Here is a 27,269-nt window from a genome sequence, read left to right on the forward strand (position 1 = left end):
CCTCCGGTTCCCCGGGGTCGGTGCCGCTGTTTGCGGTGCCGCCGGTTCCGGCGCTTGCTTAGCCGCCGCCCTGCCAGCAGGGCGGGGCGGCTGTTTGATCATTGGAGGCTGAACCTCCGCCATGTGCGTCTCCGCGCCGCCGCCGATCAGCTGTAGCTGCGGCTGGGGGCTGTGCGCTCCAGCCGTCCCGCTCGCTGTTGCTGCCGGCAGGGATAGGGTTGGGGAGATTTTCCTCCGTTTTTGCGCTGATGGGGTTAGGGACACGAATTTCCTTTTATGGGCCCCGGAGGGTCCCTCCTGCTGCGGCCGCTCCGGCACGTCTGGCTGGAGGGCCTTGTCGAACAACAGCATTTTCAGCCACATTTCTCTGTCCTTCCTTGCTCTGGCTGTTAACTTGGCGCAGAAGGAACATTTCTGAGTGACATGGGATTCCCCCAAGCACCTTATACACTGACTGTGCTCATCAGACGCGGGCATTGCCTTGCGGCACGACTCTCACTTCTTGAATCCTGAAGAGGACATTGTGGTGAGTCTTTGAGTTGTTAATAGGGTACTTAGCACCTTCTCTGTGCTTGTTCCCCTTTTGGATAAAGCCTGCCGCGGCAGGAGGGCTAATGGCCCTAGGCTCCTGGCCTCCGGTGCTCCGCTTGTTACCAGGATTGGAAGCTGTGAATTCCTTTCCTTCTTTGTTTTTTTTTTTGTTTGTTTGTTTGTTTGTTTTTTTTTAAAACAACAACCGACTAACTTAATCTAAGACTGCAGAAACTTTAAAACAATTAAAAACGTTAAATACGCTAACTCTGGCCATAGCCTGAGCAGATTCCGTCTGCAGCCGATGGCGGTTAAAGAGGAACTGGCGGGACCGGATCGCGCACGTGGCCAGGAGCGTGCAAGGGAGCGGCCCGCACCAGCGCATGCACGGTCCGGCAGAAACTGCTTGGAAGATCCGACCTGCGGCGCCGGGGCGAGCCCGATACCTAATGTGGATCACCCACGGGGACACTCGAAGAAGAAGAGCTGAATATGCATTTCAGCGCTTCATTAGTGAACTTCGAAATGGCCATTTGCATGGCCATTTCGAAGTTTGGGGCACGTGTAGACGTAGCCTTAGAGTCATAGAACACTAGAACTAAAAGGGACCTTGAGAGATCATTGAGTCCGGTCCTCTGCCCCCATGGCAGGACCAAGCACCATCTAGACCATCCCTGACAGATGTTTATCTAACCTGCTCTTAAATATCTCTAATGGTGGAGATTCCATAACCTCCCTACACAATTTATTCCAGTGTTTAACTACCCTAACAGTTAGGAAGTTTTTCCTAATGTCCAGCCTAAACCTCCCGTGCTGCAGTTTAAACCCATTGCTCCTTGTCCTATCCTCAGAGCCCAAGGAGAACAGTTTTTCTCCCATTTTGTAATCTTCTTTTAGATACTTGAAAACTGCTATCATGTTCCCTCTCAGTCTTCTCTTTTCTAAACTAAACCAACCCAGTTCTTTCAGTCTTCCTTCACAGTTCCTGTTCTCTAGACCTTTAATCATTTTTGTGGCTCTTCTCTAGACCTTTTCCAATATCTTCTTGAAATGTGGTGCCCAGAACTGGACACAGTACTCCAACTGAGGCCTAATCAGCGCTGAGTAGAGTGAAAGAATGACTTGTCGTTTCTTGCTCTCAACACTCCTGTTTAATGCATCCCAGAATCACATTTGCATTTTTTGCAACTGATTTATATTTAGCTTGTGGTCCAGAATGACCCCAAAATCTCTTTCTGCAGTACTCCTTCCAAAACAATTGCTTCCCATTCTGTATGTGTGAAGTTGATTGTGCCTTCCTTAGTGTAGTACTTTGCATTTGTCCTTATTAAACTTCATCCCCTTTCCCTTAGACCATTTCTCCAGTTTGTCCAGATCATTTTGAATTATGACCGTATCCTCCAAAGCAGTTGCAACCCCTCCCAGCTTGGTATCCTCTACAATAAATAAATGATAAATGTATTCGCTATGCCAATATCTAAATTATTGATGAAGATATTGAATAGAACCAGTCCCAAACCAGACCCCTGCAGAACCCCACTTGTTATGCTCTTCCAGCATGACTGTAAACCATTAATAAATAGTAACAGAGAAGGAGCTGTGTTAGTCTATATAGTATCAAAACAAAAAAACAGTCAAGTAGCACTTTAAAGACAAACAAAATAATTTATTAGGTGAGCTTTCCTGGGACAGACCCACTTCTTCAGACCATAGCCATACCAGAACTGACTTAATACTATTTTGATAGTCTTTAAAGTGGTACTTGACTCATTAATAAATACTCTCTGATAATGGTTATCCAGCCAGTTATGCATCCATCTTATAGAGCCACATCTAAGTTCTATTTGCCTAGTTTATTGATAAGAAGATCATGCAAGATTGTATCAAACTCCTTTCTAAAGTATAGGTATACCACATCCACTGCTTCTCTCTCATCCACAAGACTTGTTATCCAGTCAAAGAAAGCTATCAGATTGGTCTGTCATGATTTGTTCTTTACAAATCCATGCTGGCTGTTGTTTATCACATTATTTTCTTTCAGATGTTTGCAGATGAATTCCTTAATTACATGCTCCGTTGTCTTTCCTAGCACAGAAGTTAAACTGTAGTTTCCTGGATTGTTTTTTTCCCCTTTGTATAGATGGGCATTATATTTGCTCTTTTTCAGTCGTCTGGAATCTCTCCCAGGTTCCAGGATTTTTCAAAGATGATAGCTAAAGGTTCCAGTACCACCTCTATCAGCTCCTTGAGTATTCTAGGACGCATTTCACCAGGCCCTGGTAACTTGCAGACATCTAATTTTTCTTAGTAATTTTTTACTTGTTTTTTATTTTATCCTCTAAACCTACCCCCTTCCTACTAGCATTCACTATGTTAGGCATTTTTTCATCTGACTTCTCTTAAACTCTTTGCTTGGGTAAAAATGAAATTGACACTGTGATGAACTCTGTGTGTGGGGGGGGGGGCATGTCAGCAATGGAAGCCCCTGATTTTGGCAACCAGGTGACACCGCTGTGTTCCATTGTCTTCCCCGCCACAGTGATGAGCAAAGGGGCTAGGTGGAGCTTGGCTGGTTTTGAATTAAATGTTGAGTGGTTAGGAGGCAGCCTGGAGGCGGGAGAGGGAAAAAAGGAGGCAGGGTCCTGGGTTTGGAGACCCGCCCCCCGGGCCTCCTCTCCCTAGTGTGGGTTAGAATGACCATTTCTGGTTGCTGTACTGACAACTCTCTATGATGCTGTGTCCCTGTCAACTAATAAAGCTTCTGTTCTACCTGCTGAATGTGAGTCACTCCTGACAGTGGATGCGGTGCAGAGTTTGGTGACTCCCCCAAGTCCCATAATTTCTGGTGGCAGCCATAGGATGAAGCATCTAGCAATAAGTGACTGGGGTACAGATGAAAGAAGAGGGGCCAGTGAGACCCAGGTGTGCTGAAGGGCAGTAAGGAGTGGTTCCCAGGGGCAGGGGGGTCTGCAGCTTAACCTAAGAGAGTGTGGTTATGGACCTTGAAAGGGGATGTGACACCTGAGGAGAGGTAACTCCTGGAGTCCATTGGAATCAGTCCTAACACCGGGAAGATGTGACCCACAAGGAGGCTGGCACACTGAAGGGGTCCTTCCCAGAGCAGCTGAGAGATGGTGTATAATCGTTTCCTTAAAAAGGACATTGTCCAGTTATGCAAGGTGTGAGGGCTCCGCAGTGGCAAATTCGCCAAAGCCCAACTCATTGCCCAGCTGGAAGAGAATGATCACTCCTTAGAGTTGGGTCCAGTCTCCACTGGAAGGTGCCAGCTAGGCCCTGGAGACACTCCAGGACCCCACCCAGCTGAGGTTCAAGAAGGGGTTGGGGGTAGCTGGACAAACTCCAAGGCTGCTGGAAACCACTTGGTCAGTCACAGCTCCTGCCCGCTCAGCATCTGTTCTGTGGAGCTGAAGCACTGGGAATTTGAATTGATGCTAAAGGAATTGGAGGCCTGAGAACAGGAGCAACAAGAACAAGAGGAAGTCTGCCAGGAGAGAGAGCGGCAGCATGTGTGCATGGTGGCAGAACTGAGGGCGAAAGAAACCCCTGTGTCAGTGAGTCAAGATGGGAGTAAGGGGCTTTGGACTGCATAGAGCTTTGATATGAACATCCTTTCTCTCTCTCTCTCTCTCTCAGAGAGAGAGAGAGAGAGAGAGATGTTTTCCTTAATACCTTTGAGAAGGCCTTTGATCTGTACCAGATTGATTCAGCAAACAGGCTGAGCCGCAGCATCTCAACCCCGTACTGGATCGCAAAGGCATAGAGACATTCAGCCAGATGGATGGGTTACAAGCAGGGGATTATGATTTATTCTGAAGAGCCCTGTTGCGCAAGCTTGGGATGACCCTTTGAATTATATCGGAAAAAGTTTGGGAGTGCACTGAAGTAGACAGATGGGAAAGTGACCCAGACTAAAGAAGTGGTTGATGTGGTGTGCTGGAGCAGCTGCATGAACTCTGCCTGCCTGACTTGAGAACGTGGCTGTAGGAGCAGAAGCCAAAGGGCCCGCAAAGCGCAAGTTTACAGAAAGGGATGAAGGGGAGCCCCAGAGGGACTGGACACAGCAGTGCAGAAGTGGAGTTATGGTGGGGCCACCCAGAGGGAGTACTCAGGTAAGCCCCTCACCCTCCCAAGGGAAACAGCCAATGCCAGGGCAGACCAACCAACCTGAGGGACCCAACAAGACCGCTTCTGTTGTTGCTGTGGGTAGAAGGATCATAGGCAGGCTCAGTCCCCCAAGTTCCCAGACAGGTTGAGCAGACAGAGGCCTTGGGGGGGTTAATGGGGTGGGGGGGGCCTAGCCACAGGAGGGGCTAGCTTCTCAGGCAGGAGGAGCTGGCAGTATGCCTTCAGCTTGGGAGGAAGCAGATACACAGGCCACCTCTTCTGGGGACCCAGATGCACAAGGCTTGATTTACAGGGTGGGAGCAGGGCTGCCTCTGTGGAGTGAGTGCTTCATACCCCTCCAGGTGGATGGCAAACATGGTTCTGGGACACGGGTGTGGATGTGACACTGGCCTGGCCCAGTATGGTGGCCCAGACTGGGTGATGCCCAACTCCCACCAGACTGTGATGGGTATAGATGCAAGCCCTTTCACTGTGCCCGAAGCAAGGGTGCACCTGAAACAGGGAGATAAGGAAGGCCCCAAGGAGGTGGGCATGCACCATCATTTGCCAACTGATGTGCTAATGGAGGGAGACCTGGAGAACTGGCCAGGTGAATGTGCATGAGGCGTGGTCTTGACCTGCAGTTAAAGGAAGCGAGGGGTGTTCTGCCCTGGTGCAGAAGACAACACTCAGAGCCACAGGGTCCTACCCTGGCAGACGCAGGGCCTACCAGGCCTATGGTTGTGGATGGAGGCAGCATGTGGGAGTCGGTTCCCACCCCTTCCCCAGCTACTGAGCTCCTTGCCAAGTTGCAGAGAGATCCCTCCTTGCAGAAGCTGAAAGACCTGGCTAGCCTCAGCCCAACCTCACCCCTAGTTGGCAGGGGGCGGGGCCTGCAGGGAGAGACTCTTGTGGGAGACTTTCAGCCTCCTATAAAGCATTCCCTGTTCAGAGCCACAGGGAAAATGGCCCAGGACCTAGAATGGAAGGTCCAGGACATGCTGGCACTGGAGGTGGGCCATGTTAAGGGGAGCACATATGTTATAGAGGATGCCCTATCACACTGGGAGGGACCTGAACTTCCCCAGGTCACTAGCTAAGTGACCCTGCTTAGTTCGATCTCAAAGTCGGGGGGAGATGTTAGGAAGTGTGTGCGTGTGTGTGTGTGGGGGGGCATAATAGGCAGCACATCAGCAATTCAAGTCCCTGATCTCTATGACCTAGGCAAGTAGGTGACACCTTTGTGTTCGTTTGTTCCCCAGAGTGCTGAACAAAGGGGATAGATGAAGCTTGTCTGGTTTTCAATGGAATGCTGAGTGGTTGCGGGCAATTAGGCTGGTGAGGAAAAAGGAGGCAGTGTCGCAGGCTTGGGGACCATCTTCTCAGGGCCTCCTCTCCCCAGTATGGCTTGGAATGACTTTCTAGCTGCTGTACTGATAACTCTGTACAATGCCTGTCAACTAAGAAAGCTGCTGTTCCACCTGATGAATGTGAGTCACTCCTGACTGCAGATAGGATGCGCAGCTTGGTGACCCCCAAACAGCCAACATCTGGGTTCTTTACATTCTTTTATGGGGAACAGATGGGGGACTCACAATTGCAATTAGCAAAAACTGTTTAAATAGGGTCTAGTGTAAATACAGCCAATCTGGAGGCTTCCCTAAGTAGCCAGACAGGCTTTCACTGCGAAGTAGGTTGCCATTAAAATGCAGAAACCAATCCACTGGAACCTGTTGATTAGTTAGTGCTCAATACGTTTACTTAATGTGATTGATGATCATAAGATCAGTCATCTCTTTTTGTGCTGGACTCCTTGTAGCACTATTCAGAGCTTTGTTAAAGTCAACTTTGTGGCTATAGCTGAGTAGTTATTCTGGATAAACTTTGCCTGTCAATTTCCATGTGTAAACAAGACCCTACCACAAGGTTGGTAAAGGGCGGGGGAGGCAGAGCGTAAAAGTGGACATCTGCGCAGTGAACAGAGTTATGGTAGCCATGCAGAGTGGAAAAAGAGATTTGAAAAATTCCATCAAGGCTTAACAATAAAGTAAAAGAGTCAGAGGTAAAAAGGTATACTTAGAAAATTGGAAGTAATATCATGAGGAAAATATAAAGCATAAACTGTTCAGTCAAACGTAAAAGTGTAATGCAGGTCGAAAAGACTTTGAAGAGAAAAAAAACTCAAAAACAAACAGCAATTTTTTAAAAAGTACATCAGAGGCAGGAGGCCTGCTACCCAATGAGTTGGACTGCTAGACCACAGGTTCTCAAAATTCATTGCACTGGGGCTTGGGCTCTGACTTCAACTCTTGACCCTATCAAGTCTAAGCAAGCGAGCCTTGGTGACCCTATGAAAATGGGATTGCAATCCACTTTAGGGTCCTGACCCACCAATTGAGAACCCCTGCAGTAGACAATTGAGCAGCAGCATTCAAGGAAAATACAGCTGTTGCAGAGGAGTAAATGAATTATTTCTATTTCTCTTTACTGCAGAAGTCACAAAGGAAATTCCCCCATCCAAGGTATTCTTTTTGGGTGATAGATCTGAGGAACTGTCCTACATTGAAGTATAAGTGGAGGAGGTTTTGAAACACTGATAAGTTAAACAGTAATAAGTCACTAGGATTTTGCACGAGAGTACTGAAGAACTCAAGTTGTGGAACTAGCTGTGGTATGTAACCCACCACTTAAATCAGCCTTTACAGCAGATGGCTGGAGGATAGCTAATAATGTATCTCTTTTTAAAAAAAGAGGTGGGGGTTATTCTGGCATTTACAGGCCAGTGAGCTTAGTTTCAATATCATGAATGGTAATTGAAACTGTAATAAAGATCAGAATTTTCAGATGCACAGATGAGCACAGTTAGTTGTGAGAAGAGTCAAATTGGTTTTGTAAAGACAAAAAAGCAGTCAAGTAGCACTTTAAAGACTAACAAAATAACTTATTAGGTGAGCTTTCGTAGGACAGACCCACTTCTTCAGACCATAGCCATACCAGAACAGACTCAATATTTAAAGTACAGAGAACCAAAAACAGTAATCAAGGAGGACAAATCAGAAAAAGAAATGATCCAGGTGAGCAAATCAGAGACTATTGGGGTGGGCAGGGGAAGGTCAAGAATTGGATTAAGCCAAGTATGCAAATGAGCCCCAATAGTGACCCAGAAAATTCCCATCCCAGTTCAAACCATGTTAATGTGCTGAGTTTGACTATAAAAGACAGCTCTGCTGTCTCCCTTTCAAGAGTGGTGCAAAAATTTTTCTTCAGTAACTCTTAAGTCATTAACGGAATGGCCCACTCCATTAACATGTTGACTAACCAGTTTGTGGATCTGAAGTGTTTTTATGTCTGTTTTGTGCCCATTAACTCTTTGTCTAAGGGAGTTAGGCTATCCAATGTACAAAGCATCTGGGCATTGTTGGCACATGATGGCATATATGATGTTCGTTGAGGAACATGAGACTGTGCCTGTGATTTTGTGAATAACCTGGTTAGGTGCAGTGATGGTATTTCCAGAAAAGATACATGGACAAAGCTGGCAGCGGGCTTTGTTGCAAGGAGAGGTTCCAGCACTGGTATTCCTGGGGTATACACTGTGGTTGTTGGTGAGGATCCTCATGAGGTTGGGAGTTTGTCTGTATGAGAGAACAGGCATGTCACCAAGGGCTTTCTGGAATGTGGTATCCTGATTTAAGGATAGGTTGTAGATCTTTAATAATTTGTTGCAGTGATTTGAGTTGGGGGGGCTGTAGGTGATGACCAGTGGTGTTCTGTTCTTGGCTTTTTTGGGGGGGTCTATCTTTGAGTAGCTGGTCTCTGGGTATTCGTCTGGCCCTGTCAATTTGATTTTTTATTTCTCCTGGTGGGTAATTCAGGTTTATGAATATTTGGTAAAGATTGTGTAGTTTTTGGTCTCTGTCAGTTGGATCAGAGCAAATGCGATTGTACCTAAGGGCTTGACTGTAAACAATGGATCTAGTTGTGCGTGCAGGATGGAAGCTAGAAGGGTGTAGGTAAGTATAGTGATCAGTGGGACTGTGGTATTGATCAGGCCATCCTTGATTTGTACTGTAGTGTCCAGGAAACGTACCTCTTGCCTGGAGTAATTGTGGCATAAGTTGAAGGTAGGGTGCAGATTGTTAAAGTCTCTGTGGAATTCTTCTAGAAGCTCTATACCAGGGGTCCAAATCATAAAGATCTCATCAATATATCTTAAGTAGAGGAGGGGTAATAGCAGATGAGAGCTGAGGAAAGGGAAGTTACTCACCTGTGTAGTAACGATGGTTCTTCGAGATGTGTCCCTGTGGGTGCTCCACAGCAGGTGTTGGGTCGCACATGCGCCGATGCGCGCCGGTCCTTCGCGCGCCTTCGGTCACATGCGCGATCCGGTCCCTGCCAGTTCCTTGACCAACTGCCCCGATGCTTCTGACAAATGCGAAACAGAACTCTGAAGCGGGGAGGAATGGGTGCGTAGTGGAGCACCCATGGGGACACATCTTGAAGAACCATCGTTATGACACAGGTGAGTAACTTCTCTTTCTTCTTCGAGTGGTCCCCGTGGGTGCTCCACAGCAGGTGACTACCCAGCAGTGACCCCAATTAAGGAGGTGGGTGTCCGCTTTATGTGCAGCTTGCCCTTGATAGGACTACTGTCGATAGGCATGTATCCTCATTGAACACCCGGTGCATGGCCTAATGCTTGGCAAAGGTGTCGTAAGATGACCAAGTCACCGCTCTGCAGATGTCTTTTAATGCGATTCCTTTGAAGAAGGTCGTCGATGCTGCCATCGCTCTGGTGGAGTGAGCCGTGGGTGGAACTAGCAGAGGGGTCTTACTCAGCTCATAACACAGTCTTATGCAGGATACAATGTGATTTGAAATTTTTTGTGAGGATGGGCCTTCCCCTTTTGACCTGGGTGCGAGAGACACCAGGAGTCTGTCTGTTTTCCGGAAGGGCTTCGTTCTGTCTATGTAAAAGGCCAACGCCCTCCTTACATCTAGCAGGTATAGCCGTGCCTCCTTGCTGGAGTTGTGAGGCTTAGGATAAAATGAGGGTAATACTATTGGTTCGTTAATGTGGAACTCTGAGGAAACCTTTGGAACGAAGGCCGGGTGTAATCGTAAGATCACCACTTCTTTTGAGAATACTGTGCAGGGTGGCGTTGCCATTATTGCTGCGACTTCGCTCACCCTGCGGGCTGACATAATCGCGAGAAGGAAGGTTGCTTTCAGGGTAAGTAACCGGAGGGGTACCGTGGCCAATGGTTCAAAGGGTGGTCCCGACAGCGTGTGGAGGACCAAGTCCAAACTCCATGATGGTGATAGCGGTTTCCGAGGGGGGTACAGGTTTGCCAGCCCCTTTAGGAACCGTGTGACCATAGGATGGGCGAATATGGTTGGCCCTTCCTCTTTTTCTTGAAATGCTGATATAGCTGCAAGATGGACCTTTAGTGAGGTTAGGGAGAGTCCGTCTTGTTTTAGCTCCAGCAGGTATTCTAGAATTGCAGTTATAGGAACGCCCTGAGGAGCCAACTGCTTGGAAGAGCACCAGGACATGAATCGTTTCCACTTCTGTGCTTAAGTCCTTCTGGTGGAAGTCCTTTGACTGGACTCCAAGACTTGTTTCACTCCCTCCGAACATATGCTCTCTAAGGTGCTGAGCCATGGATTAGCCACGCCTGTAGGCAGAGTCCTTGAGGATGTGGGTGCACTATGGACCCCTGAGCCTGCATGAGACGGTCCGGCACTACCGGTAGGGGGAGTGGCGGGCGGCATGACATGCGCAGAAGCAGAGGAAACCATTGCTGTCTGTCCCAGGTTGGGACTATAAGTTTTATGCGTGCTCTCTCTCTTTTGGGTTTCTCTAGAACCTTGTGAATGAGTGACGTGGGAGGGAACGCATGGAGTAGAGGGCCCTTCCATGGCACCGTGAAGGCGTCCCCCAAGGATCTCTGTCCTATGCCCACTTTGGAGCAGTACTGAGGGCATTGCTTGTTGTTGTAAGTGGCAAACAGATCGATTTGGGGAACCCCCATTTGTGAAATACTTGTCGGAGCAGATCGGCACAGATCTGCCACTCGTGCATGAGCGCAAAGCACCTGCTTAGCTGGTCCGCCTTCACGTTGTGGACACCGGGTAAGTATGAGGCTTTTAGCATTATATTGTTGACAATGCACCAGTTCCACAATCGGACTGCCTCCGCGCATAGCACATGGGATCTGGCCCCTCCTTGTTGGTTGATATAAAACATGGTGGAGGTGTTGTTGGTATTTATCCCGACTACTTTGCCATGCAGGTATTTCCGAAAATGTCTGCACGCATTGAACACTGCTCTGAGTTCTGGTATGTTTATGTGCAATGTCTTTTCCGCAGGGGACCATAGCCCCTGAGTTCCTTTGTTGCTGATGTGCGCTCCCCATCCTATGTGGGATGCGTCTGTTGTAAGAAAAATCGCAATTTGTGGTTGGTGGAAGGGCACCCCTACTAGTAAATTCTTGCGATCTGCCCACCATGCCAGTGACCTGCGCACCTCCGCTATGGGCAATATTGCCCTGTGGAGGGTATGGACTATTGGTTTGTAAACGCTCGCCAGCTAATGCTGCAGGCCCCGCATATGCAGCCTGGCATTCTGTACCACGAACGTGGTGGTCGCCATGTGCCCCAACAGTTGTAGACATGTTAGGATTGGCACTGTGGGGCTGTACGTCATTACTTGTACCAGGGCTCTGATGGTGCAGAAACGGGCATCAGGCAGGTATACTCTTGATGTAGTAGAGTCTATGCATGCCCATATGAACTCTATATTTTGTGTAGGCTTGGTCTTTGATAACTAGGCCCAACGAGGTGAATGTGTTTGTAGTGACGTGTATCATGCATAGGACCTCTGCCTTCGAGGCCCCTTTCAGTAGGCAGTCATCCAGGTATGGAAAAATGAACACAACCTGTCTGTGTAGATAAGCTGATACTACCGCCAGTGTTTTGGGGAACACTCTGGACGCCGAAGAGAGACTGAACGGAAGAATTCTGTATTGGAAGTGCTCCCTGCCTACTGTGAAGCGGAGAAAACGTCTGTGTGCCGGGTGAATAGTTATATGAAAATACACGTCCTGCAAGTCAAGGGCTGCAAACCAGTCTCCATTGTCCAATGCTGTAAGTATGGAGGCAGTTGTAATCATCCTGAAACGCTGTTTGCGCAGATGTCGGTTGAGGGCCTTTAGGTCCAGGATTGGCCTCCAGCCTCCTGTCTTCTTCTCTGTTAGGAAGTATCGTGAGTAGAACCCTTTCCCTTGGAATTGTTCCGGAACTCTCTCCACCGCCCTTATGAACATGAGATGGTCTACCTCCTGTTTTAACCTTGTCTCGTGGGAGAGGTCCTTGAAGAAGGACTGGATGGGAGGTTTCGGTGGAGGTAGTGATTGGAAGGGGATCTTGTATCCTGTGGCTATAATTTCCAGTACCCATTTGTCTGTGGTGATGTTTTGCCATTGAGAGTAGAACAGTTTGAGCCGATGATGGAACATGTGCTGGGTTTGGCATTGAGGGATGGTTTTGATATTGCAGGCTTCGACATGCCTGTCAAACTTGCTGTCTCAGGGCTTGCCCCGAGGGTGCGCGACCCTGCTGGGGGTGTCGTCTGGGGGCCCTATACTGTTGCTGCTGGTGGTGGCGTCCTTCGTCATAACTCCGTTGATATTGTGTACGCTGAGGTTGATAAGCGTAGCGCCTTTGCTGGGAGTAAAACTTCTTCCTCCTGTACAGAGGGGTATATATGCCCAGGGTCCTAAGTGTGGTTCTCGAGTCCTTGCTGGAGTGTAGGACCGAGTCAGTTGAATCTGCTAATAACTTCTGTTTATCAAATGGAAGGTCTACAATTTTTGTTTGCAGATCTCTGGGAATGCCGGACGTCTGGAGCCACGATTCCCTACGCATTACCACTGCTGTGGCTGTGGAGCATGCTGCCGTGTCTGCCACGTCCAGGGCAATCTGAACTCCTGTTCGTGAGGCTGCGTAGCCCTCTTGGACGATCGCTTTCAGCACCGGTTTCTTATCCTCTGGAAGGAAATCCATGAGGGAAGTCAGTCTGGAATAACTGTCGAAGTTGTGGTTTGACAGGTGTGCTGCATAGTTTGCCATTCTGAGTAGTAAGGTAGAGGAGGAATAGACCTTCCTACTGAACGTGTCTAATTTCCTCACGTCTTTTTCTGACCCTCCTGATTTATATTGGGGTGTCTTGGATCTATGCTGTGATGATTCGACTACCAGGGAATTTGGCTGGGGGTGGCTAAACAGGAATTCCATGCCCTTGGCTGGAACAAAGTATTTCTTATCCGCCTTCTTATTTGTGGGAGGGGTGGAGGCTGGAGTCTGCCATATGTTGGTGGCTGATTCCATAATTGCTTCATCTAGTGGGATGGCGATCTTAGATGAAGCCGGGGGTCTCAAATTTTTCAGGAGTTTATGATGTTTTTCCTGCACCTCTGCTATTTGAATGTCTTGTGTTTGTGCTACTCTCTTGAATAGTTTTTGGAATTGCCTAAGGTCGTCCGGGGGGGGAAATATCCCCGGAGACAACCGCCTCATCTGGGAAGGATGAAGAGGCGTCGCTATGATATACCTCCTCTAATTCCTCAGATTCCTGGATTTGTTCATATGCTTGCCCTTTTGAGGATTCAGAAGGGAGGTCCAGGGCCTGTGGACCAACATCCGCCTGGGAAGGCTGTGTTATTCTCACGGAGTGAGACTGTGTGAAGGGGTGTTGGCGAGGTGTGGGTGGGGATCTACCCCTGGATCTGGACCCCCTGTGCCAGTGTTCAGTATGGTAAGGGTGGCCATAACAGCAGGGGCAAGGGCCCGGTGATGGGGATCTGGACCACGATCAGAAAGCATACGCATGGGGTCTAGACGAGCGTGACCTCTGATGACGCTGACAGCGGCGGAGATGCTCTGTGATAGTATTCATAGGGATCACTACTGGAGATTGGTGATGCCAACTAAAACTATCAACTAATAAATATTAACAAAATTAAAACACAGTTTTATCTTTCTCAGGCGTTGGAGCCGGAGTGGAATCTGTCTGCAGCCGTTGGCGGTTGAGAAGGAACTGGCGGGGACCGGATCGCACGTGTGACCGAAGGCGCGCATCGGCGCATGCGCGACCCAACAGAGACTGCTGAAAATTTCCAATCTGCGGCGCCGGGGCGAGCCTGACACCTGCTGTGGAGCACCCACGGGGACCACTCGAAGAAGAATCATTGTTCCAGGTCAGCCATAAATATATTAGCATATTTTGAGGCCATGCAGGTGCCTATAGCAGTTCCACTCATCTGGCTCATGGTTCCAAGTGTCTACATTAGTCTAATGCGTTTAACTGATTCTTTGCAGGCTAATTGATGTCAAGTGTCTTGATTAGTTCTACCTCCACATTGAAACATTTCACTTAGTAGGACCTTTTGCAACAAAGCCAATGACTTTCTTCCTGATCCTTGTGAGGCACACACCGCTGTAGGCACTGAACATGGCAAGTGTGTGGGTGGGAGTGCATAGAGGCAAAAGAAAATAGTCATGGCTTGTGGAGCAGTTTTTTCAGGAAAACCATTATAATTACGCCACACTTCTCCACACATGGCAATCACTGTAGCAGCCAGTTGAAGGTAAGGAGGGAAACAAGACCTCCCTCACTGGATGCTAGCAGACTTTTTCCTGGTATGTATGCAGTCCACTTATGTGCTGCTTTGTCCCTGCACTATTGATTGCAAATAGTACAGTACAGTGTCCTGCAACAGTTGAAGAAATACTGCTGCACAGCCATGGAACCTGTGGCAAAAAATTAACAAATATCTCCACCCTTGGTTCCTGACTGTCTTTGCAGGATTCCCTTGACATCTGTGTGCATCAACACCCTGCTTGTGAGAAGGGATAGCTCACTGGAAGGGGGGCTATTTAGGGATCTGGGACAAATAGATTTAAAAAAAATGCATCTGCCAGAGATGGTGATAGAGCCTGCTGTGAGTGCAGGGGACTGGACTCAATGACCTCTCAAGGTCACTTGCAGCTCTGAGATAGATAGGCATAACAATTAATTATGAGGCTTGGCCATCTTACGGTCCAGACAGTTTCTGCAGAACAGGTATCAGTTAAAAGATCTCCCTGCCCCTTCTGCCAACCTTATTCCTAGCCCTTGGTTCTTTCAGTAGCGTCCCTACTCTGTCAAAAAGAGAAGAGTGGGCTAATTCACCAAAAAGTTTTCTGTCTTACCGGGTTTGATTTTTTTTAAGCTTTTAAACTTTTATCCTCTATATAATATTATTAAATTGTTAATTTAAATAGATGTTTCCATACTCAATGAAGCTACAGTAGTCAAATAAGTACCACCAGTGAAAGAATTTAGCAATGCTCACCCTACCTACAAAAAAAAAGTGCAGTTTGCTTGTACATTACAATACATTGAAGTAAACTAAGGACCAGAACATATAAGTTGCTTTGCTGGCAGGGAATTGGGCTTGGAAAGGAACAAGATAGCCTTACCCCAGAAAATACCTAAAGGCCTGAGCCATCTTAATAGGATAAAAGGTGTTAGAATGAACTGCATATTTTTGTGGAAACCAGTCAGAAGACTGTTAGCTCTTCGCTATTTATGCTGTTTTCGTCACAGCTGTGCCAGCATTATTGCATTTGTACCTTCACTTTCTATTGTGCAAACCATTCTCCCCCTCCCCACAACTTGTTTTTGTGATAGAGATTAAGCTACAAGTACCTCCCCAAAGTTGTCTGCTCAATTATGCTACTGTTTAGTTCTCTGCAGGAGCAACCATTTAAACACCTTGAAAGTCAGCAGAAATTTCAAGTCAAATTTTGCCATTCACAAACTACAAGCAATTTCTCTTGCTTGAAGTGGGCATTGTTAATATGTGCGCATAACATACTTTAAAGCAGAATTATCACTTTTGTTTATTTTAGTAACACATTGTAAAATTGCAGGGGGGTGACAAAGGACAGACTTGAAAATATACCTGGCACTAGTAAGTTTAAACCAGATACTCCCTATAAACTGTGAAAAAGAGGCTCTTAGGGTTCTAGAAATTCCATGCAAAACTGGTAGCAACTAGCTTTAAATTGACTTGTCTGTCTTCCTCCTCTACTCCATGGCCAAACAGTTTTAGCAAAATCACGGGGCAGTACTGTGATTTGGCTAGAGGAGTCAGGCATGTGAAAAGAAAGAAACTGGTTCCTAGAGAAAGGACACAGTTCAAGAGCTTGTGGTTAAACAATCCATAACCGTGATTTATTTTCACTTTGAATATTGGTTGAGCTAGGAAAAAGGATTCACACATACACCTCAGAGAAGGCAAAACCTGTCCTGATTGTTCTTTAAATTGCTATATACTGAAGATGTTTCATATAAAACCCTCCACTCTTTACAATGACACTAATTTTTCTTTTTACCATCATATACACAATATTTAATTACGGCTAGACAAATCTATTTTATAAATACTTGATCAAATTTATATCACAATTGAGAATCACACCTGTACAAAATGTAAGCAACACAATGATTACAAAAGAAGTGCAAAGTCAAACAGAGCTTCTACCTTTTTACAGTATTTATGGTTTAAGTGTGAACAGCTAAGAGGGGTACATAAACCCAGAGTGATAACCAATGATTTTGAAGAAACAGTACTGACTGCTGCACACTCAAAGGGCAAACCATTTTCCCTCAGCACATTTACAGTTTCCAGTTTTTAAAACAAAAATTTTCACAAAGTTCTACCTCAGCTGTTTTCTCTTAAGCAAACAAAACTCCCTAATCAGAGACCAAGCTCACCAACAGTAAGTAAGAGACCACTATGGGAAGTGCTTGGCTTACAAATGTAGCCTGATTTGGTTAACATTTAAACGGCGAACAGTAAAACAAGTTGAATCGCTCTAATCCAGCACTCTCTTGGCCGGCAACACCCTTGGTCCAGTATGATTTTTATTTAGCCAGATGTCCATTTATCATGTGTGTGGCCAAGTCTCCTCTGGTCCCATAAAGTTTTACAGCCATCAGTTTTGGCTCAAGTATTTGAGGTTATTTAACTCTAATTTACCTCAAATGTCTTTTCAGAGTTTGGTGAACAGTGGAAGTGTTGGTAATGCTGCTAGACAATATTGACCTCTCCACGTTCAGCAAGTCAGGCCCTGAGGATGCTGGACTAAGAGGTTCAACCTGTATTTTTAAATACTTTAATACAAAAATGTTGTAGGTCCTAATCCTGAAAATTCTTTCAGGTGGTAATCAGAATGTCATTTCTGCCTTTACATATCTGAAAGGCCTCAGTTCAATGCTAGCAGATGATCTTACAAGCAAGTAGCAGTTCTGGCCACAGGAGACTTTGTAACCTTTGTGTCAAATATGAAAATGCTGTTTTGGTGTTTAAAAAACATTTTGGCAAGTATGTCATAACATTTAACATATACTGGAGATTTTAAGTTGTTCATAAACTCTTGAGAATTGACTTTTTTGGTTAAAAAGGCCTTTCAGTATATTATTCCCTTTTAGGCACTGAAAATATTCACAATGTAACTGAGGTGCAGAAGAGTCAGACTGCCAGTAATGCATTTTGAGTCCTTTATGTAATTAATTCTGCGGCCTGTGAACAAAGTTTATAGTAGGAGTGTTAAAAAGCAACCAGTCCATATCTTGGAGCTTGCTGCCCTGAATTCAAAGCAGAACATAACTGGTATTGGACAGGGAGACATATTTTAGTTTTACTTCTCTTTCAGCTTCTGAACACAGAGGCCATAGCAGAATTGAGCCTATGTGCAGTGTAGCAACTTCAGATTTTTTCCCTCTTCCATGAATGCATAAATTACATGAAAGCTTTTTATATCTGTATTGGCCTTTTAGATAAGTTGATGAACATGTTGGTCAGGGTCAAATAAAACTTTTATTTAAAAATAGGACAGGACCAGTGTTTCCTCTGATTTTATCCATCCATGGGCAGAATAAGTTATGTACACCAAGATGTGCATCACCAGTAGAAACGCATGCTGCCAGTTGTGGGAGGCTGTGGCTGCTTTGCTACTCAGCTGGGTGGCACCTGAATCTCTCCTGGCTAGCTGCCCACGTGCTCAGCGGAGAGGGACTGCTGGGCAGGACCGGAAATAGGACATTAACCCAACACTTGCAAAAGCTGGAATGTTTGGTATTTAAAAAGTTTTCCTAGTTCATCTTCAAGTTTTGCATTAAAAAGTGCTAATTTTAAGATGTGTTTATTTTTACTCCTCACCCAGTACCATTCCTTGATATGGGAAGTGTCAAATTTAACTCCTTTTTGTATTTGTATGTGGGGAGTGGAAAAGAACAGATGGAAGAGCCATTGGAATAGGATATAGTAGCAACTGTGGAAATCAGTTTTGCAAGTCTCACTGCTTTACATGATTGCATCTAACTCCCACATGGAGGTGATTAAATGGAACATTTTACAGAGTATAAGTGTTCTGCCAGCAGCTAGGACATTTGGTTCAGAAAGTGGTTTTCCCCTCAGTGGCAGGATTTACAGATAGGGAGGTTTTCCATGATTTCATATACTGCCTGAACTGCACATTGTATCTACATTATACAGTCCAATATTTTGAGGCTTGAGTTCTGTCCTGTAGGGCGTGAGGGGGAAACTTTCTACACAACTTCAGTCAGTCAGTGTGGTTCAGACATTTATTTGCCTCCATACATTCTCTCGATATCATTGAGGTAATGGTTCTTTAACTCCTTCCTTTTCAATTTGAAAGCATCCGTTACTAGACCAGTCTCTGGGGTCCATGGTTCAGGGCTTAAACGCACTTTGATGGGTATTTCAAATCTTTCTAATTTCACTGGAGGAGCAATAGAAAAAAATATTATTACATCCAGAGATTTATACAACTTCACGAACAGGACTAAGACATTCAGTAGTCTGCTGTATTGTATTGTGCAAATAACTTCATATAAATATAGTTATGGAAACAACACTAAAGAACATGTAAACTTTATGGCCATAATAGTATTTGTCATTACATTCAAGTATTCGAGTAACACATTCCATATCATTTATCTTTTGTACAACTCCAGTGGTTGTTGCTATTTTAGTAGCACACTATTGACTCAACCTTTTAAGTACACACAAATGCAAACAGTATAAATCTAGATTGTGTGTATACACCTGTATGTGTACACTCCCATACTATGGACAACACTGCACACATACTTAGTCATAACATACAGAGGGTAAGTTTCCAAAACATGCTTGGTGGACATACTTGTTTCCAACAAACAGTCCACACCATAAATGTTATTTTATAGTTTTGTATGTCTTTTAAAAATATTTTGGGGTGGGGGGGGAACATTGCCAGAAAAATTTGTTCCAGCATGGACTACATGGGGTAAGTTTTGTTCTTAGAAATGTTAAATAAAAAGAGAATTCCAAATAAGTTAACATCCAAAGTGAGAAAGCATTTCCTTATTTTTCTTACAATAGCATTTAAAGTCCTCACAGCTCTTTTAATTGCACTCAAATGAGAAATCCTTGCTTAAAGCCAGTGGCCAAAATTACAAACCTTTCAAAAACGTATCAATGGAAACACTGAAAGTCATTTAACCTTTTTAGTTTACACACTCCTTCAATGGGATGGTCTTAGTCTGTTTTTATGCAGAGTTTGGCATAAAAGGGCTTCTGATCTGAGGCAACGCTTGTGCACTAACAATTTACCACAATATAAATACTACTAAACAAGTATATCACCTTCTTAATGTTAATAGAAAAACACCCACCCACCCCTACTTAATCTTGTTTTGAAATTCAGTTTCTCACAAATACAGCCAGAAGATGGCAGTAAATGTACAATTGCTAGAATCAATGCCCACACTGAATAGCTCCAGCTGTAGGACTCAACTTTATGGCTTTACATTAAACTGTACTGCAATATAGGTGTTTTCATTTAGATGTGCCCTTTGTGATTTAACTAAAGAATATTCTCTAAAACCTAAATCCAAGATGATTATGTTAAAGTTCCCTTGGAACAAAGGCTCAAGGGAAAAATTTTACTCTGAAGTTCTATAAGTGATTACTGTTGAAGGATTCCCCCCCTCTATCATAAGTCAAACTCTTAAAAGGAACAAGATAAAAAAAATTGTGGAAAAAATATTGACCTAATTCTGTGTTGCATATAAGTTTCTGCTAATTCAAGGGGACACATGAAAATTTCACAAAACAAAACACACACTGCCTACCATCCTCTTAGAATTGTACTGTAAACATTAGACTGATTTTTATCTTGTAGGAATAAGTGATGGAAGACTGTTAATACAGTAGAACCCCAAGATACGTGCCCTCAACTTGCACATATCTTGGTAACATGACTGAGTGGTGGGGGAACTAACACCTGGTTCCAGGCTGCCAGCTCCCTGCCACTCAGAAGAGTAGGCAAAGTGACCAGCTGTTGCACTGGTCAGTTTCCTGGCTCCTGTCAGGGGTGGCAGCCCAGAGCCTGACTTTCAGCTGCCACCCCTGACAGGAGCTGCTGCTGCCTCTGACAGGAGCTGGGAAACTGACCAGCATTGTCATCAGTTTCCCCTCTCCTGTGAGCAGCAGGCAGCCCACCATTCACAGGAGACAGGAAACTGACAGGTGCTGCTGTGCCTGTCAGTTTCCCAGTCCCTGGGAATGGCAGGGAGCTGGGAAACCAGCAATATGCTCATTTTCCTGGCTCTGGACAACAGAAGGGAGCTGGAAGCCAACGTGCTGCTGGGCAGTTTCACAGCTCCTCCCAGCTTGCATGAAATCTGAGTTACACAAGGTTGCCCAGGAACACCATCGTTGTGTAACTCGAGGGTCTACTGTATGTACTTTATTAGCATGGTTATTACAAAAATACATTCCCATCTTTAGTGTTTCCTGTTTGGTCATAAAATTTCAACTATTTTCTCTGGTCCTTGGAACACTTTAAAAGCATCTATTTCTTTAACCTCTTGGATTATCTTAGATAGCAGCCATACCAGCTTTTGGCCATTCAGCCAGTATTACAATAATATGCAAAATTTCTTAAAGCCAACTGCATTGTGCGTAGAACACTTGCTGGATTCCTACAGTATCCTGCTTTAGGGGGTAAGAATTGCCTGCAAGTGTTCTCTACTCAGAGAGCTCTCAATAGAGGCAAATCTTGCCAATTACACCCAGAGATAACAGGTGAGGAAACTATCTGCTGATGTTTTGCTGCCCTTTTTCAGCTTCTTGTGAATCCAGCAGGTACAGTACACAAACAATTCAGTTATACTCACTCTTATTTGCCACCTCTTTAATCTCTTTCAATATCTCAGATTCCATGATAGGATTGTTACAGATTTCCACCCAAGTTCCCTCAACACCCTTCTGTTCAGCTAATACAGTCAGCCTCTTCTGATTAGGAACCACAAAACTGATCACGTAAGACTGATCACTAGAACAGGATGAGAAAGACAAGGAAAGAAAACCAGGTAAGTAAAAAGAATTTCAGATTGTGAAATATTACTTGAGTCTAAGGCTGGGTCTACATTTAACGTTAATAGACAGCTGCTGTGCAATTTTAGGTATGCCAATTGCCTACCAAAAATCAATTTGCGTTCATCAATATTTGTCCATCCTTATTGCAGAATGCCAATAGGAGCATTCCTCTTGTCGGCATTTCTTAATCCTTGCAGCTTGCAAGGAGTTCCAGGGTTGACAGTGACCCTGGAATGCGCTGTTTTGTGCATGCATGAAATGGCACCTAGAAGATCAAACCTAAGCATTCAATCTTCTGCAGCAAGTTTAGACCCAAACTAAGTAAGAAATTTTAAGTGCTTTTAGCTATATAGCTAACTTCTCCCCCCATCATACTACTCAACCTCTATCATGATGCTTTCAAGTAAGTGACTGAGTTCAATCAGTTTCATATGTACATTGAGAGACAGAGAGACCAGAGTCTACTAAGTCTAATACCCAGCAAGTGAGTGCAAGTAAAGTCTTATATCTACTACTACGGGAAGGGTAGTGGACTTTTCCAAAGCCCATGAAAAATGCTTTGAATCACTAAGTATCAAGATAAACTCTGATTTAGCATTTTGACCGAAGGCCAAATCCATCTATAAAATATATAGTACCATAGCTTCTTCCTTCCTACTCTCAAAGCTTGATGGGGACTGGGCCAGGGGGCAACCTCCCTATTTGGGGGAGGAGAAGGAAGGCAGCCGCAGGGAGACTTCAACTAGGGTTACTCTCCTAATGGTATTAAGAAGGCCCTAGTGCAGTGGTTGTCAACCTGCAGTTCTGGAATCACATGTGGTTCGTTAAAGGAGTCATTTGTGACTCCTGACACTGACTCTGTGGCTCCAGATGTAATGCAATGAGCAACAGAGGCTGCTTTGCAAGCTACACACATTGCAGGGGGACAGGTACAGGCAGCCTTCTTCCCCCACCTGGACTGCAGGGGGCGGGGGGGGGCGGGGGTAGGAGAAGGGGCAGAGAAAGGAGGAGTCAAGGGACAGCGCACACAGACCCCAGACTGATGCAGTGCAAAGGCTCTGAGCCAGAGCTGGGCTGAGAAACCAAGGGGGAAAAATGGGTGATGGGAAAAACACATTTAAGGCTGGTTGGGGGGTGGGGGGAGCATGCATAACAAGAGCCAAATGAGAGGGCTTGGGGCTACAGTAGTTCCCTCCCCACCCCACACAGGCATGCATGACACCCCTTCCCCCAGCATAGCTGGCAGCGGGACAGGGGCTAGGGAGTGCACTGAAAGCAGGTGAGGGGCTGCAGCTGCCCAGCCGGGGGAGGGGGGGTAAGTTCAGACTACCCCCCCTTGGCGCAGGCAGGCCAGCAAACTAGAGCTCCTACTGCAGCAGGAATGTGGCTGTTTTCACTACCCCCACCTGACCCTCTATTTTCCTTTATCCCTCAGTAGCCCTACCATGATCCCTCACTCTCTCCATAATATGGGGGTTGTGAGTGAACTGCGGGGTGGGGAGAGGTGGTCAGGCAATGGCCCCTTGGTGGCACATGGCTTGTGGAGAGGGGAGACTGCAGACAGAGCATGCAGTGTTGGGGAAGCACATGGGGGGGCGCGCAAAGCAGGGGTGCAGTAGCATAGGAGGCAGCTGTGGTAAGAGTGGGTGGGATGGCTGTGAGCCTGGGGGTACTCCATGGGATTGGGGCAGGTGAGCATAGGGAGGTAGTGACGATGGAAGGAGCAGGGGGAGAAAAGGGGGAAAGACCATCTTGCATTCACATGCATTGCAGCTCTTAAAAGTATTGATTTTGTAACTGAATTTGGATAAATGGCTCTTCACTATTTTGGATGCAGACCCCTGGCCTCAGTGTATTGGAGAATTAGGCCTACAGTCTATTTTCAGACAAAGGATTTATCATATATAATTAAGTATTTAAAAAAATGCCCCTACATAAAAGTTTGAGTGGCAGAGAGAAAGAATATAACAATTCTTACCTTTTGGCATAAGCACAGATATTGTCAATAAGTGGACAGTTCTTAAGTGCTGCCTCTACTTTGCCTAGAGATACATACTCTCCTGCTTGCAACTTCACCAAATCTTTTTTACGATCTAGGAAGTCAGAAAGGCATGCTGCTTTAAAGGAGTTAAGATTTCTCCTCTTGTATATATTCAGTTGAATTATTTTAAAGTACCACATTTTAAATGCTTACGTAAATGTTAATGGAAAATGCAGAAAGTTTAAAAAAGTGAATACTAAACAAATTGCTTAGACATTATTAGCATTTATGTTTTATAGAAATGTCCATTTTAAAAACAATGCCCTTTAGGAGTAGTCGTCAGACTTGCAACTACCATTACAAGTCACTGGGAATCTAAATTTTAGCAACTAACCTAAAACTTAAGGTTCTCACTTTAAAAACAAAAGTGAAGGCAAAGTAAAGACTGTAAATAAGATTACAAACAACGAGTTTAAAACATTAACACTGAGGTCAACAACGTTGTGAAGTGTGTGGTCATAATAGTCCTAATCCTCCTCACTTATTCACATGTATGATGCAATGTTCTTGCTTAACTGGTATTTAAATTGGCAAAAAAACGTGTAAGGCTCCAACCTATGATCTGCAGACACCCATCAGGATGAAATTCTCCAATATCTCCAGTACAGAACCATCTCTGGCCTTTTTCATCCACATGAAAATCCTCTGTCTTTTCTTCACTTTTAAAGTATCCTATAGATACATTAGGTCCACCTATTATAATTTCTCCTCTAGGATTTGGCTTGTCTCTACAAGTATAGCCCCCTGAAAGAAAAGTAATTTTTTTTTCCAAGTCAGAATTACAGTATACATTGCTCTCCCAGGAACATACTGAAGAATTCAGACAACTATCTGTTTATCAAGATACTGCAAAATACTGAAACCCAATTACTTCAGCTACGGTTGATTACATGGACGACAGGAAAACAAGCTAGGTAACAGTAAAACTAGTTACTTGGCGATCAAAGTGTTATACTCCCACATATGCATTTCATGAGTCAAAGGCTTCAGAGTGCTGTAGTTTATCATCACTATCTATGTTTGCTGTGTATCTTTGTTAACACCAACTTATTGACAAGAATTGTTCATATTCTTGGTTTATCTGTAGCTTGAAACATGCAGATAGATTCAAAAGAAAGAATTAAACAGAACATGCTGAAACCAAAAAGTTCTCACCTTCCTGCCAGTCTCTCAATTTAATCTCACAGCAAATAAGAGGAGCCCCAACTCTGCCAGTGCTATAGTCAGAAACTATGGGAAATTAGAAAGGAACAGTAAGATGATGCCCCAAGGTTTCCCCCCCCCCGCCTTAAATCTGGCAATATTGAAATGACATGTAAACAGAGTTGGAATAGGAATGTAGCTATTAACTCATTGTCTAGCAGGTAAGAGCTAGAAATATGTACTTGAAAATTACAGTCACACCTACATTAAACTTGTGATCTCCCAAAGTATTTTAATATACCTTCAGTAATTGTTCCAGCTCCACATGTTTCTGTTAATCCATAACCCTGGCCAACAGGACAGCAGAAACAAATATTCATGAATCTTTGTGTTTGAGGTGAAAGGGGTGCTCCTCCAGAAAGCATCATACGCACATTTCCTCCGAGCAATGCTTTTACCTTTTTAAACAAAAGTCTGAGGTTTTAAACAAAAAAAAAAAAAAAAAAAGTATAAATATCACTTGTTCCAGTCCACTGCAGGAAAGACTACAGACGCTTCACTTATTCAGCTGACATATCTAACAAATTGCTAATCACAGATTTTCAAGGCCCAGAAGGGACCATCATGATAATGTAGTCTGACAAGCATTATCCAAACCAGAGAATTTTGCACAGTATTTCCTGCATCTAGATCAGTACCTCATGGTTGAGGGAGAGCATTTCCTTTAGAAAGGCAGCTGGTCTTGGTTTAAAAAAAATCCAAGAGAAAATTTATCACATACTTTAAACAATGTGTTTCAATAATTTATGGCCCCTCACTCTAGACTTTCATCTCACTTCCTGTCTGAAGTTCCCCTAATTAAAGCTTAGCAGCTCATTATGCCCTTAGCTGTTATGCTGGAGTCCTATAGTATCAGATCACATGCACAAAGAGGAATGCTTGTAGACTGATTAAGTCCTCTCTTGTAAGTTAGATACATTGAAAGATAGATATTTGAACCTTTAAGTTTACTTACATGTTACACAAAGGTGCATCATACCCTCTTTTGATCTGTTCTAGTTTATAGTCATAGCCTATCTTGAACAGCGTTCTCTGACAATAGTTCATCTCTTGGACTTTACTCATGACATTCTTGTAAATTCGGTCCATTATTTCCTTTAGAGAAAATTGAAAAGGGACAAAGAATTACTACTTCTTATTGAACACATGCCTCAAACTTACCTAAAAACAAAAAATGAAGTACTGGATGATTTAACATTTTTGCAACAATTTAGTAGAGACTACATAGCTCAATTGTTACACTTCAAGTGTCATCTATTTAATGAATTTATATTCAATTCCAGCTAGGGGCTATTCAAGGTGACAGAATGATGTCTGGAAATTGGTAATAGGGAAGTGAGCCACAAGGTCACATTTTCCTTTCTCTGTCCCTCCTCAAATGCCCTTCAAGTTATAAAGCTGATGGATTAGGGAAAAAAATCTCATAGTAAAACATTTTAATATGACAATCTAGACTTAAAATTACTATAGTCAGTACATGGCAAGTAACTGAAATTACCTCAGACCATTCAGAAAAGTTCCACTAGTTAACAGCACCAATGGCTTACTTCCACAAGTGGGAACTTAAACCTTAGACTCTTTTAAACACTCTTCATCCTTAGTCCAAGTCTGAAGGAGTCTTCTCCATAACAGAAAAGTGTGAGCATGGGTGGGCAATAATTTTTGATGGGAGTGGCCACTCCGTGGCTGTTTCTACACATGCCACTTGTTCCAAAAGCGGCATGCTAATAAAACAGCCCTAAAAATGCTAATGAGGCACATATGTAAATTTCCTGGAGCTCATTAGCATATGTCACATGATTCAGAGTCCAGAAGCAGCTCTTCCAGACTCCAAAACAGCATGCAGAAGCACAGCTCCCAGGGGATCTCCCAGAAGGAAGTCTTCCTTCTGGAAGCCCCTTCTTCCTGAAAGCAAATGGCATATGTAGAAGAGGCCATGGAGTGGCTACTCATCAAAAATTTCCTTCTGGGAGATCCCCCAGAGCTGCACTTCTACATGCTGTTTTGGAGCCTGGAAGAGCTTCTTCTGGACTCTGAATCATGTGACTGTATGCTAATGAGGCACAGGAAATTTACATCTGTGCCTCTAGCATTTTTAGGGCTGTTTATTAAAATGCCACTTTCGGAACATAAGAACATAAGAACATAAGAACATAAGAATGGCCATACTGGGTCAGACCAAAGGTCCATCAAGCCCAGCATCCCATCTGCCGACGGTGGCCAATGCCAGGTGCCCCAGAGAAGGAGAACAGAAGACAAGTGATTTATCTCCTGCCATCCATCTCCTGCCCTTGTTATGAAGGCTAGGGCACCATACTTTATCCCTGGCTAATAGCCATTTATGGACCTGACCTGCAAAAATTTATCAAGCTCTTTTTTAAACCCTAATAGAGTCCTGGCCTTCACAGCCTCCTCGGGCAAGGAGTTCCACAGGTTGACTGTGCGCTGTGTGAAGAAAAATTTCCTTTTATTAGTTTTGAACCTACTACCCATCAATTTCATTTGGTGTCCCCTAGTTCTTGTATTATGGGAAAAGGTAAATAATTTTTCTATATTCACTTTCTCCACACCATTCATGATTTTATATACCTCTATCATATCGCCCCTCAATCGCCTCTTTTCCAAACTGAAAAGTCCCAGTCTCTCTAGCCTCTCCCCATATGGGACCCTTTCCAAGCCCCTAATCATCTTAGTCGCCCTTTTCTGAACCTTTTCTAATGCCAATATATCTTTTTTGAGGTGAGGAGACCACATCTGCACGCAGTACTCGAGATGTGGGCGTACCATAGTTTTATATAGGGGAAGTATGATATCTTTTGTCTTATTATCGATCCCTTTTTTAATAATTCCTAACATCCTATTTGCCTTACTAA

At 44.6% G+C, this 27,269-nt stretch overlaps 1 protein-coding gene and 1 long non-coding RNA gene across 9 annotated transcripts in view; one reads left to right on the forward strand and one right to left on the reverse strand.

Moving 5' to 3' along the window:
• Nucleotides 1–27,269, forward strand: part of LOC142020312 (uncharacterized) — a 73,563-nt gene that overhangs the window by 14,461 nt on the left and 31,833 nt on the right. For 3 of the 5 annotated variants that reach the window (XR_012647350.1, XR_012647349.1, XR_012647353.1), the window contains exons 2-7: nt 10,524–10,791; nt 11,610–11,805; nt 12,541–12,768; nt 13,705–13,916; nt 20,990–21,145; nt 23,997–24,107. This is a non-coding gene — a long non-coding RNA (uncharacterized LOC142020312). The remainder of the gene's footprint in view (nt 1–10,523; nt 10,792–11,609; nt 11,806–12,540; nt 12,769–13,704; nt 13,917–20,989; nt 21,146–23,996; nt 24,108–27,269) is intronic. The other 2 variants (XR_012647351.1, XR_012647352.1) reach the window with 2 other exon arrangements.
• ACSL4 (acyl-CoA synthetase long chain family member 4) overlaps nt 15,593–27,269 on the reverse strand; it is a 65,447-nt gene continuing 53,770 nt past the window's right edge. For 2 of the 4 annotated variants that reach the window (XM_075008052.1, XM_075008051.1), the window contains exons 11-17: nt 25,352–25,491; nt 24,638–24,810; nt 24,349–24,423; nt 23,749–23,937; nt 23,131–23,245; nt 20,951–21,108; nt 15,595–18,510 (exon numbers count right to left, since the gene is read on the reverse strand). In XM_075008052.1, the coding sequence (XP_074864153.1) occupies nt 18,353–18,510; nt 20,951–21,108; nt 23,131–23,245; nt 23,749–23,937; nt 24,349–24,423; nt 24,638–24,810; nt 25,352–25,491 (1,008 nt within the window). In that variant the 3' untranslated portion in view covers nt 15,595–18,352. Of the gene's footprint in view, nt 18,511–20,950; nt 21,109–23,130; nt 23,246–23,748; nt 23,938–24,348; nt 24,424–24,637; nt 24,811–25,351; nt 25,492–27,269 lie in introns of those variants that run through there. The other 2 variants (XM_075008050.1, XM_075008053.1) reach the window with 2 other exon arrangements.

This window comes from Carettochelys insculpta, chromosome 13 (assembly GCF_033958435.1).
Source record: "Carettochelys insculpta isolate YL-2023 chromosome 13, ASM3395843v1, whole genome shotgun sequence".
NCBI lineage: Eukaryota > Metazoa > Chordata > Testudines > Carettochelyidae > Carettochelys > Carettochelys insculpta.